Genomic DNA, 13,601 nt, shown 5'->3' on the forward strand with positions numbered 1-13,601 from the left:
GCTTAACTTCCTCCACAACCAAGAAAGTCTCTGTTCAGGCACCATCTGTGGGAGGCCAGCTCCCACCTTTTTAAAGGATTCCTATGAGGAGGAGAGAGGAATAAGAAACATTTTAGACAGAAAGAAAGAGACAGAAACACAGGGTAGCTTCGAGAGGACCTGGATCAAAATCCACTGGCCCCTTCTGTCTCTTCAAAAGTGCTTTTTATAACAATGTTAAGGGATGGAGCAAAAGACCCCCCCCACACACACATCTTGCTAGATCAAAGCACACAGCCAAGTGCAGACCCTTCCAAACAACTGGTATCTATGCACATGGCCCAGTCATCCCCTTTGCAGTCCTGCTGGGTAAAGCGAGTTCAGATCTCACTAGGAAACCTTTTTGGGCTCCCACATTCCCGCTGGCAAGATTTTATGGTGCTGGAAGATACTGTGCAAGCTGTTGGTAGGGGAAATGCTGTCCATGCCCATGGCCCTTGTATACTACAGGGCTGAGCTTCTGGCCAAGGCAGGCCCAGTGTGCAAGAGTGACAGGGCTGTTGAGGATAACTGCTTCACATGCCTGGTGCTGCAAGTCTAGTCAAAAGCCAGGGCTGGGAGAGGCTCTCGTGGGGAAGCTCTTGCTAAATGGACACAGTCTAGCTGTCAATTTGCTTCTGAACAGGATTATGCCCATAGACTAATGCTGCAGTTAGCGGATCTTCCTTTTGCACTGGGCTGCAGTTACTACAGAAGCTCAGGACTGGCAGATGTTGAGAATAAATGACTCCTGAATGCTAATCCATAAACGGGGCATTTATATCCCTGCCTTCCAGGTTTGGGAACATGTGAAACAGGAAGGGGAACAAACAATGTAAGAGATGGGGGGAGGTGTTTACAACGTGGAACACCATCTTCAGGACCTAGCAAGGCCACTACACTCTTCAACTCTTGGCAGCTGTGATGACTGACAAAACCTACACAAGACTGGACCCATCATTTTGTCATGAAGTGGGGAGGGAGGACTCATAGGGCCCACCTCTCCCTGATTACTTAGAGGCAATAAACAACTGCTATGGGAAGGGCTCCAGAGGTCCCACTCACCCCTGAAGATCTCCAGGCAGTTACTAGGCTGGCAAAGGGACAGTTTCTTCAGTCTTTAGCCTCTGGGAACTGCCCTTGCTCTTGTAATCAATCCCTCACCCACGCTCTTATGAAGTTATAAACATCTATATAAATACGCTGAATCACACACACATGAAAGACATCAAAGTAGAAGGGGACACTTTGGGAAGAGGAAAAGAACAGTGGGAGTGGGAGGGGACAAGGGAGGACAACGGATGGGTGAAAGTGACCCAAACATATTCATGTATGCAAATATCAAAATGAAGCCCATCATGTATAACTACTATATGCTAACAAAAATGTAACTCCTGGGGTCCCCATCTTAGACCAGCCAAGTGAGAAACTTCGGTGGAAGGGCCACTTGCAGACTTTGCAGGTATCTCTGATGGCCACTACTAGCTTGAGAACATTATTCTCCATGAGATTGTCAGAATCAAAGTGCAACTGTGTTAGAAAGTCAGCTCTACATGGATGAACACAACTAAACTGCCTTCCTTCTGAGCAGGATAAAAAATAATGCACACATATATGGACTGTAATTTGAGGAATCTTTTATAGCAAATTGTCCGTGGTATAATGTATGGGGAAAGCTGTCAGCAACTCTGTAATTATACCAACACATATGTCCCTTGCTGAAAAGGACAACAGAACATGTGGCTTTGACCATACACATAACAAAGTTTTGGATGATTCTAGCACCTACCATCAACAATGGGCCCTGTGGTGACTATCCTTTTTCAAAGAGGCCTGCACTTTGGTACAGACCAGTTCATGGCCATCTGACTAGAAATGAAAATGTGCGCGGTCATAGTCAGGGTGCAAAGGAAAATAGCAGGCAAAGAAAACACATTGTACAATGTTCATGTATTTTTTATTTAACATATATAGTACATGTAAACAAGGGGCATAAAATTCATAAAAATACAATACTCCTATGCAGTTATCACTTTATTTGGGACACATCCTTTTATTTTCTCCTTAATGCTATTGGCCTACTTTAACAGCACACATTTTCTGTCAGGCATTTTAGAGGCTTATTTTTTATGGAAGTATTACCCAGCTTTTTTTTAAAATGTCACAACAATAACTATTTCAATCGCCTCCTGTCTTGCCTTACTTTGCTCACACTAAAGCAAAAATATTTGTAAATGCTAAAAATATGCAAAATACTGAGCTTTAATGCTGCATTGTCAGCTACACAGAATCTATTACTGCTCCATGTCGCCATAAAAGTGTTTATGCCACAGAGCACCGGCTGCTGCTGGATGTGCTGGAGGCTAAATATGCAGTGGACCCCCAAGGCCTCTGTTCCAAGCTGACTTGCCTAAAATATAAGCAGAGCTTGCTGGTGGAGTTACATTAAGAAATACTGTTATAAAAGGCTTCTGCAAAGAACTAATTTAGACTACTTTTAATGTTTCCCAGCATGTGAACTGGCTCTAATAGTATTTTAATGTTTTGTTTCTCTGTACAGAATTTCTAATCATTACACATGAACTTATTATGAAGGGAACCGTTAGAGGGTAAGCATAGAAAAGAACTTTAAAAAGGTGATTAAAAAAAAAAAGTCTAACTGCTGTATGCACACACCAGCCATCTCAGGCTGCAGAACGAGTGCGGAGGAGCAGGGCGTGCACGCCCCCTCACGCCCATGCCCGCTCTTCCTCTCCAACCTCAGCAGCCCTCTTCCACTTCCTCGCATCCCTGCCCCATCACTGAAACGCCTAACCCACCTATCTCCAGCCGCTTCCCTGTTTACTGAATTGGTAAAAGCTTATAAACAAAACTAAGCTCCGAGTGAGGAAGCACAGTCCGAGTGTTTGACACTGGGAAGGAAGGACAGTCCCTGGGCAGCTCCAGGGAGGGAGACCCTGGGAGGTGAGGCTGGCTCTGGGGACAGTGAGGCCACACTTGGTCTCACATGCCGTCTTTTGCAGGGTGACCAATAAGAGCAGCCCGCGCTTCCCCCAGACAAGCTTGTCCTTGGGCTCTGGTAAGAAGGCAGAAAGAGAACAGCTCTTCTGTGGCTGCCAGGAGTGGGCACCGGAAGCCATCCCTGAGGACTCCGGTCTCAAGGGCAATCCACGCTGAGGTTAATCAGCCTGTGGTTAATAAAGAGAAGACTGTAATTAAATGTGTAGTCAGCCATGGTCACAATTTGCTTAGAATTTAAAACCTGAAAACCATTTCTTACAACAATGAAGATCCATGGTTTTGAAGATTCCCATTTCATACAAATTAACTTCTAAGAAACAAAATTTGTATAAGAAATTCAAAGCATGTTTGGAAATTTTTCAAAAAACAAACAAAAAAAAAAAACAAGGAAGAAAAAAATGGGGAAGACTGAACATACTCATTCCTCATACTGAATTTTTTATTTTAGGTAAAATTATAAGGCTTAAGGCTTTGTCTCATTAAAGACAGGCAATTTTGAAAGCAAAATAGAAAAACTCTATTCTATTATCATTATTCATTTACATTTTGACAGAAAAGTTAGTTATGTTTTATCTTAATAGTAAAGAAAAATTACCATATACTACAGTCTACCATAAGCTACGTCTCTATATATATTAGGATCTAGATGCATCATATTTGAGGTTGTCCAAAATAGCTTTTCTTAAAACTGTAATTAATCATGAAAAAATTTTAAATGGATTAAAAATATTAAAATATAATATTTGATTAATACTAAAAATGAGAAAAATACACATTTACTAATTTTTTTTAAACCAAGAATAAGCACTTGCTAATCAACCTAAAGACAAGATAGCATTTATTTGGGAGACAAAAAGTCTGTGTGGGAAGAGGCAGATGCCACATGGCTGGGAACTAAGGAGCTGTTCCTCCCACCACATCCAGGAGTCTGGGAACAATGGGCAGGAACACTTGATTCACAATTGCCATACAGAACAAAAGAGCACCAGGAAGTGGGATGTGCAGGGGACCCAGAGGCCAGCTGCACCTGGACTCATGGTTAGATGGGCTGACAAGATTGGGACAGAGTCACCCGAGTGTCCAGAGGTAAGACCAGGAGGTAAGTAAGAAGCAAGGTGGGTTAACAGGCCCTCAACAGTTCAGAAAGAACTTTGTTTTCATATCATCTTTGTCATGACCCATGATGTATTTCTACACAGATGGCTTTGTTCACTCTAACACAAATATTTAAATGAAGTACAAGCATATACTCATTTGCATAGCAAATTTTAACAGGTGCACTGAAACAGTAACTAATTGATCTGATGTAAGTCATTTTTACAATCAGAATGACAAATTGACCAAATAAAATGTTTTCCATTTGAAAACAGTTACTTTGAAAGACTTTTAAAGGTTTTGCAATCTGAGTGAAAACGATACACGACTTAGTGGCAAAGCAGTAAAGCCATTCATTACTGATGCGGTCTCTGGAGCCGGTGCACATGGCAGTCATTCTTTGATGACTTCTAGGACTTTGTAAACGCTGTTCTGGAACACTGTGGTGAAGTGAGGCTTGGACTCCTTCACCAAGATGTTACACAGGGGTGTCTTCCCAGCATTGGCTGGATCCTCCACATCCCAGATTTCAGGCATGCTGCACCCAGGCCTAGAAGAGTAAATGCACATGTGAAAATCAATGCATGTTATCCAACTGCACACAGCACAGAACACTGCCCACGCACCTCATTTCAGTTCAGCTCTCCTACTTACATTATATCATTTAAAATCGCATAATCCTTTATTTTTGTAAGCTGCCATAGCTCCCCTTTAGGACATGGGAAACACAGCAACAGGGTATATAAGGACAGACCTACAGAATACAGGGCAACAGCTCAGAGGCCCTCGGAAGCTCGGCCTCTGCTACTTGTCAAGAATGTGTTGTCATGGTTACTTTCCCTCAGTTGGTTCCCACCTGTGTGAAGGGGGAAGATGCCCATGCACTGGTTTGCAGTGGGTTCCCACCTGTGTGAAGGGGGAAGATGCCCATGCACTGGTTTGCAGTGGGTTTCCACTTGTGTGAAAGGGGAAGATGCCCATGCACTGGTTCGCCACTCAGAACGTGCAGACTGAGGGCAGTTAAGTATCTACAGCACCAGGCACAATGCACAAAATTATTAGTTTTAAAGATGATGAAATTTGCTTAGTTCACAGGGAAGGTGTATTCGTTATACTCTAAAATGAGTCAATTTAAAGAAAGTCTTATTGGGATTGTTACGAGAGGGGCACATCAAATAAACTGCCAATGCACCCACTCCAAGGCATGGTTAAGGCTTTAATTGTAGGTAAAAGAGAAAAAAAAATATCCAGAGTCCAGAGCGGAGAGAGAAAAAAGCAGACTGGACATGGCCAGGGCTACCTGTGAGAGGAACACGAACAGCAAGAGAGAATAGTGAGGGAAGAGTTACAGAGCTGGGACACAGGGCAGAGACCAGGAGCTGAGGAGAAGGGCCAGGACGCTTGTGTGGACTTGGAAATGTCTAGCAGGTGAGACGCACACTTGTGAGAAGACAGTGAGGGAGCCCGCAGGCACAGCATAGGCTTTGGTATGCAACCACGCGTGCATGCCAACAGAGGCATATGTCCCTTCTGACAGAGGTGAGGGAAATGACTCCTTTTGGCAGATGTGAACTGATTTCACAACTTCCTGAGGGATGCTGGCTTTTTAAACCACCAGAAATCCTCCTACAGCCCAGTTTGAGCTCATTTCTGGATATATAGACTTTCTGAGACCTACAGTGGTAAGCTTACATCTTAGCTAAATGAAATCTCAAATATGATGTACTTTTCCCCCCAAAAAAATCATCATGTGACCTTGGATAGCCTTAAACATGTAACCTTCCAGTCTCAGAGTCCCAAGGTTTGAAGTACAGGAATATTAGGATTACATGTGTGCTACCAGGCACAGCCAATGATATATTTTATAAATAATAATGTAAGTAGATGGGCATGGTGGTGCACACCTTTAATCCCAGTACTTGGGAGGCAGAGGCAGGCAGATCTCTGTGAGTTCAAGGCTAGTCTGGTCTTCTATTTTTACTTGCTTTGGAAGATCTGAAGAAAAAGAAAAGCTGGTGCTGGTGGCACAGGCCTATAATCCCACCTACATCTGAGGCTGAAGTAGGTCTATCTCAAGTTCAGGGCTAGCCTGAGCAAATTACTGAGATGATATCTCAAAACAAGAAAATGGAAAAAGTGCTGCTTTAATAGCATGTATGAGGCCCTACATTCAATTCCCAATATAAACAATAAAAAGAAGAAGAAAAAGAGAAAAAAATTACAGAAAGTTGATCATGGCTGTTTTGTCATAGTTACTTTTCTTTCTAATTTTTCTTTTTTCTCTCTCCCTTCCTTCCTTCCTTTTTCTCTTTACCTCCCTCCCTCCCTTTCTTCTTTCTTTTTTTTTAATGAGAAGAAAATATTTCTAGGAAGTCCAAGTTCCATTTATTCTTATCCTTTGTGACTATCCAGCTCAATATTCACCACTTGGCAGGTACATCCATTAGCCCTGACTATCATTTCTCAGAGCACTGTTTATGGACATGAGCATCTAACTATCCTGCTAGAGCTCTGACCCGTGTTCCCACTCACACACAACATAAACAAATGGGGCAGTTCTGAGTTGCTCTCAGAGAACTGAGAATACAATGTGCTGTTTTCTGTGTCTTGGTGCACAAAGAGCCATTTGCACCTTTCCTAGCTGGCAGCTCCGAGCTCCGGATTACTGAAGGCCTCTCTCCTGGGCGGACACTTGGGTCACTTCTCACTTTGCTGCCGTAAGCCAACGCCATACTGGCCTGACTCCCTTTAGTAAATGTTCATTGTGTACAAGACATAATTTTTCACTTTGCTTCCATCTGATTAACTGCCAGAGAGCCTACCAGTGACAGCCCCCACTTAGAGGTCCCACTGCACCTTTTTGAATAGCCTTATTAACATTGGATGCTACAGAGCAGAACACACAGAACAGTGGTTCTCAACCCGTGGATCATGACCTATGAGGGTTATTGAATGACAGTTTCATAGGGTAACCTAAGACCATCGGAAAACATAGATATTTACATTACAATTCATAACAGCAGTAAAATTACAGTTATGAAGTAGCAACGAAAATAATGTTATAGTTGGGGGTTACCACAAAATGAGGAACTATACTAAAGGGTCACAGCATTAGGAAGGTTGAGGACCTCTGACCTAGAATAGTAAGGCTGGGCTTTTGGCTTCCACCCTTAAAGTCCTCACACACATCAAGGCTGAACTGTCACCACACTTTGGGTGGTAGAGAACACGACAACTGAGAATTCATAAACCTAATCTTGGTTTTCCAGAGCCCAACACGCTGGGGAAAAGTGAAGGGGCAAAGAACTGGCTTAGGAGCCCCATCTGTCTTCGTAACACCTGCTATTGACATTCTGCAAGTCCCCTCAGTGGCCAGCCCCATCTTTCACTAGCATTTGTGACAGTGGACACAGTGGTGTACGTCCATAAGCCTAGATCCTCAGAAGGCTGAATTAGAAGCATCAGTTCAGGACAGCTCAGAGCCAGGCTAGACAACAGAGCAACATTCGTTATTAAAGGAAAAAAAGGTTAAAAAAAAAAGCATCAGTGAGAACCTGCATGATTTCCTTTTCAATATAATTATTTTAACTTTATTTAACTTCCATTGCTAGAATTAAGGAAAGTTTTCTTTGAAAATGTAAAAGGTTATAAAAACTCATCTACAATTACCTATTTAAAAATGGGTATATTTTAGTTTTAGGCAATATATACATGCATATCACTATTTAAAAGTATATTTCTATAATGAGTAAAAAGGTCTGACTATGTACAGGTGTTGACTCATACTATAAGCTATTAATTATATGGATACTCACTTGGATCTTCTTATGCACCATGACTCTTCTAGAATGTAGTAATTCACTTTCAATTTCATCAATTCCTTCTTCACGTCTTCAGCTGCTTTGCGGCTATACATCGAATACACAATTTTTGTTCGGGCTCTTCAAGAAAAAAAAGTAAGTAGGCAAACAATCTTTCAAGACTAAAAAGGATACACTCAACACTATCTGGAAGCAAGCATGGCATGGAGCAAGCACACTCCAGAGGAGGAAGAGGTGCAGACACCCTGGAGGAGTTTGCAAGGGGGTTGGGGTGAGCAGACAACTGGAAGGCAGAATTCGCCTGTGGGGCCTAGAAGAAGGGGCGTGGCTCTAATACAAGCCCACGTTTCCAAACTCTGTCTTCTCTTTGTTCACTTGCTGTTGTTTCTAACTGTCCAGCAACCCTGTTTGCAGACAGGGCTGAGAGCAAACACCCCAGCAATGCTAAACAAAGGCCAAGGGCACAGCCCACAGGCTCCCCACCTGACTTTTAGATTTAAGAAAAACTCACTCTATAAAATTGCTTTGGAAATTCATTCATTGAAATGGATTTTTTAAAATGAAAAAGCTTTTTATTTATAAAATCTATACCCTGTTGTTATGCAAAACAATATACTAATAGTATTCATCTGATCATTTGGGAAATGAATAGCTTTATCTCCTCTAGGAAGTACATTGATATTAAATCTTCACCTCTTCTAGGAGAATGCAAGGCATCGTTTATGGGAAAAACAAGTCTTATACCATCAAAAAATATCTAAGCTCATTACAGCAAACAATTTCATAAAAGCAGAGCAGAATAATGACTCCTCGGATTTCAAGAAAAAAGCCCGTAAGGAGGAGGCGTCACTAAAATCCTTAAACTGGAGAGTAGGACAACTGTGGATGACGGCATGGGGAGGCCTAGCTATCTTGGACAACTGACTGGATTTTCTTTCTGTGGAACAGGTAACAACACAAAGAAAACAGCTTTGCTGCACCATTGAGCCCAGACAGTTCTGTTTCTAGCCCAGCCATCTCATTTCAGCATCTCCTTTCCCATGAATGACTCTGAAATAACCCTGTTGACCCTATCTTCTGTGAAATACTCCACTCTTGTGGGTTCCTCACTCACTGTCTACCTGCATGAGCACTTGTCCTTTCCCGCATGAGTCTGCACACTAACCTCAGACCTGCATCTTCATAATGAGGGTGGTTCACCACAGGCCGCAGAGCAGAGAGCTTCACACTGGCCATGGTGGGCATGGCGCCTGCAAACACTGCATCTGGAAGCAACGACATGGTCTCAGGAACACGCTGGGCAAGCATCAGCAGGGGTTTCCTTCGAGAGAGCCCAGCTAAGTCACAAGTAACAGAGCCGCCTGGGGCCCGGGGGGGGGGGGGGGAAGCGGGGGTGTTGGAGTCACAAGATACAGGTTCAAGGGCAGCAGCAGAATGAAGCCAGGAAGCTGGCAGAGTACAGATCTGCAGCCGGGCTTGGGGAACACTCATCAGCGCTGAGAAGTGCTTATCACATTCCCTTCTCTTTCCTTTTTCAGTATCTTGGGGAGCAGCATCCAACTGACTAAGAACATTTCACAGTATCAAGTAACTCTGAAAGAGTCAACCACTTCACATTGGGACAATAAGTTTCCATAGGAACATGTGGATTAAAGAGCATGTCACCAGTAAGAGGGAATGGGGAGGCTAATACTGAAATTCTATTAAGGAAAGAAACATAACAGAATCATGCTCAATGTAGCACCTACAACTTCGGAAAACTTTTATAAATTTAAATTTACAAAAATAGCAAAATAAATTACTAAGGTTATACAGAATCCCCCTTTAAGCCATGTACCCAGTAGTAACAGATTCTTTAAACAAGGATAAGATTTTGTGGTAACATATAATTATGGAGAAAAAGAATCCTAGCTAGATAAAAAGTAACAGGGTGTTCTTGTTTTTACCTGGTTTTGTGCTGTATCTGATCCACTCTATGAGCTCCTCTTGTGGTAGATTGCTGAACTCCCCTACAATGTTCCACTGGGTTTGTAGGTTTGCTGAGCCTTGAATGGACATTGCTGCTAATACAGCAAAGACAACAGTACCAGGATGCACTTTGCCAAAGAGCCATCCAAACAGCTGAAATCACAGCAAAAACACCGGTCACTGTCAGGGCAAAGCAGTGTGTTCCAGGAAGAAACCATCCTGAGGAAGAACTCAACCCGTGGGAGGGTGAGAGGTTAGAAGACAACCTCTGTGGAACCTGATCTCTCCTTCCACCTAACTAGAATTCCAGGGACTGAGTTCAGGTCACTGAGTCACCTTGCTGGCCCAGCAAAGAGTCCTTCAACAATGATCGTTAGCATGAAAACAATTCTACCCAAGAGGGGCAGCCCAAGAAGCATTGTAGGAAGAGCCAGATCACCTGCTTGATTTACAAGGTCCAGCCAAATAGAAATGAGAGCCCATTTATAAGTGGGTTCAGGACAGGCTAGGGACACAGCTCACAGGTAGAACACTTGCCTGTGAGCCTGGGTTTGATCTCCAGTACCACAGCAGGAGCAAGCTTAACCCAGTGCAGAGTCCTAAGTTCAGAACACGGTACACACTAGTGGGATGGGAGTCCAGATGGAGGACTTGCTACCAGCTTTCCTGTCCCAACCCTGCCTAATGGACAGGAATGAAGGAGCTGGGGCCTCTCTAACACAGTGTGTGCATGGTGATGGGAGCCTGGAGCCCACACGGCAGTCCACACTAAGTAACAGCACTGCCCACTGTTCTCTTCCGTGGGCATCCCTGCCTGACTGGGAGCTGGATTTCAAGCTTCGTAAACCTCGTTGCAGTTAACAGAGGCGATGCTTCTGCACCTTGGCGGGCTGACTGATGAGACAGCAATACCACAGAGGAATGAAAATCTCTGAATATAATTACATGGCAGATAAGAGTAAACAGTCAAGGACAATTAAACTTTAGAGTAAAACTGGGGACACACATACAAATGTACATACCACAAAAAACATTTTAAAACTTGATTCTGAATAAGACAATATAATTTGAAAGATAACTTGAAATCCATTTTTAGAAATTATGTGATATAAATATTTAAAAAAATTCTATAGCTGAACTATAGCACTTTCTATCAGCACCTGACTGATTACAGGTGACCCAGTCTGCAATGATTTGGCACCTGCTGTTGCCAAGGACAGTTCTACACAGTAGAAGAGCAGCCATGATCAGCGTGGGCCACTGGCTTTAGGAAGCTGTGTACAGACCCAGAAGAGCTGCAGTGGTAATGACGGCTGCCAGTCAGCACCGGTTCAGGACCACCTGGTAGCACTCACCGTCCCTGCCAAGTTACCTGTCTGGAGCAGATCAGGGACGCCATCACACACATGTGCGGTGTCAGGAAGAGCTTCAGCCTCATGATCAGGACGCCGAGCGCCGTGTAGGCTAACAGCTGCAGAGCATGGTAGACCAACTGCAGGGAGGGAAGACAGGGGCCCGTGTTACCATCTGTCACATCAAGAATATACTGTTCATCTGGACATGCAGAAATGACTTCCCAGATGACTCTATGTCATAGTTTCATTAATTCTTTAAGAATTCCAACTGAGGCATTTTTGAACATAATCATTCCCCACTTCTTCCTCTAGCACCTCTCAGATCCACATCCCCAAACACTTCACACCGTAACTTTGTGTCCTCCTTAGAAAACAAACAAACAACAACAAAAACCCAGAGTCTAATTTGTGCTGCCTGTACATACACACATCCACCCCTCCCTTCTCCCTTCTCTCCCCCACCTTCTCATGGCTTTGAGACCATCTGCTGGAGCACTGTGGACCTACCAGGGGCCACATCTTTAAAGAAAACTGATCCTCCCTCCCTTAGAAGCCAACAACTGTCAAGAGCTTCTCAGTTAGGGATGAAGGCTCAGACCCCCCCCCTCCATGCTAGAATGCAGACAGCCTGTACAGGTGACCACATCCACTGTGTGTTCAGGATTGTAGGGGTCCTATCCTGTCCTCCCTGACTCCTGGCTCTTACAGCCTCCCCCACTCCCCATTTTCTGAGCTGGGCCCTGGCTTGGTAGGGGGAGGGGCCATACAGATATCACCTGCCTCAATCTATGGGCATAGAGAAATGGTTAAAATCTATGGGCATAGAGAAATGGTTAAAATCTACGGGCATAGAGAAATGGTTAAAATGTACTTTCCGGCTGCCTCAGTTTAGAGAGCTACCGAGTCAAGCCTTTGTGCAACTGTGCTCATAGCCAAGTCTGCAGTTCACACAGCCTGAGGTCTGGATCTGCCTTTCTTCTGCCATCAGACCAAGGCATGGAGGTGGTCAGGGAATGAAGGCCACTGCCATTCAACCACAGTGCTCTACCCTGAGTTGTGTGGAAGCTGACCCATCTCAGGAAGGTGGGAACAGAAGCCAGTCACACCTCTGAAGCTTCAGGACAAGGTGCGTGGAGAAAACTGTGGCATTCCACCATGCAACGGCACCTCACACACCTGCCTCACATACACTGGGCTCTAGGAACCGCTATTACTGTAAGGACTCACTCACAGACCAAAAGTGTTTATCATTTCAGCAAAAGAATCACCCAATCAGCTTCTAACATTCTCTCCGACACACACACACACACACACACACACACACACACACACACACACACACACCAAACAATCTTAAAGATAAATTAATGACAAATGTCAATAAACCTAGATATCAGGAGTATAAAACAAAATCTACAAATATATATCAAAATAAGTAAAGTCTTAGTAATGTTAAATATTTACCTCTCCATGATCAAATTGGTGTTTTCTGAAATAGGGAAAAAAAATGACTCATTACTGAGGCACTCACTTCCTTTATTTGTTCTTTTATCTACAAATATGAGCTTTTGACAACTTCTATAGTATTCCCCCCAGACACATATCAGTAAATCAAAATAACTGCAAGTTTTATCCCAACACTAGTGTACAACCACTTAAGACAGTTTGTTTTTAAAATGGTAATGTGTGTCTGACTAGGTACACATTTACTATGCCAATAATCACGGTGTGCACACCAGCTCACTCAAGGCACCAAGTGAAGAACTGTGAGGCCTTCACAGCTCATGTCCCTGCTTCGTGCCCTAGTGAGCCCTGAGCTCTAGGTACTACGCTGCAATAGAGGTGACAGGGCCACAGAAGCCGCACTGCAGTCTGCTCAGCACCAGGGTTTAACATCAAAACAGGGGTAGCATCTGCCCTTGGCTTTGCTTGAACATGCTTTTTTTTTTTTTTTTAAATCTGGTTATATGCTTAGAGACTGACAAGTCCTGCCCTCGTCTTTCCTGGTCCTCCATCAATTCCCACAGTAGCAAGAAGAGCAGTACAGAAAGGGCCAGCAAGCTGCCTACTCCTTTGCTTCAGTCTAAAACAGATGAGGTCCCTCTGCAATGCTCTCATTTCATCATCTGCAGTGCAGCTCCTTCAATGACCCCACTTCTCTCCCTGGACAGCTACCTCCTCCTTGTTCTCTCCTGATTGCAATGACCTGCTCATACGCTAACTGACCCGAAAGCCACCAGAGAAGCTTGTGTCCTACACCAGTGCCCATTCCGTGGCCATGCCTATCCCACTGCCTATCTTAGAGGAGACAGGGCTCACACTT

General features: G+C 43.8%; 1 protein-coding gene across 2 annotated transcripts in view; it reads right to left on the reverse strand.

Moving 5' to 3' along the window:
• Positions 1–1,953: 1,953 nt before the first annotated feature.
• Dpy19l1 (dpy-19 like C-mannosyltransferase 1) overlaps positions 1,954–13,601 on the reverse strand; it is a 100,559-nt gene continuing 88,911 nt past the window's right edge. The window contains exons 17-23 of one of the 2 annotated variants that reach the window (XM_042280572.2): positions 12,743–12,767; positions 11,296–11,415; positions 9,902–10,076; positions 9,121–9,220; positions 7,950–8,075; positions 4,495–4,684; positions 1,954–3,206 (exon numbers count right to left, since the gene is read on the reverse strand). In XM_042280572.2, coding sequence (XP_042136506.2) covers positions 4,528–4,684; positions 7,950–8,075; positions 9,121–9,220; positions 9,902–10,076; positions 11,296–11,415; positions 12,743–12,767 — 703 coding nt within the window. In that variant the 3' untranslated portion in view covers positions 1,954–3,206; positions 4,495–4,527. Of the gene's footprint in view, positions 4,685–7,949; positions 8,076–9,120; positions 9,221–9,901; positions 10,077–11,295; positions 11,416–12,742; positions 12,768–13,601 lie in introns of both variants that reach the window. The other variant, XM_076575900.1, reaches the window with a different exon arrangement.

The sequence above is a fragment of the Peromyscus maniculatus genome, chromosome 7 (genome assembly GCF_049852395.1).
Source record: "Peromyscus maniculatus bairdii isolate BWxNUB_F1_BW_parent chromosome 7, HU_Pman_BW_mat_3.1, whole genome shotgun sequence".
NCBI lineage: Eukaryota > Metazoa > Chordata > Mammalia > Rodentia > Cricetidae > Peromyscus > Peromyscus maniculatus.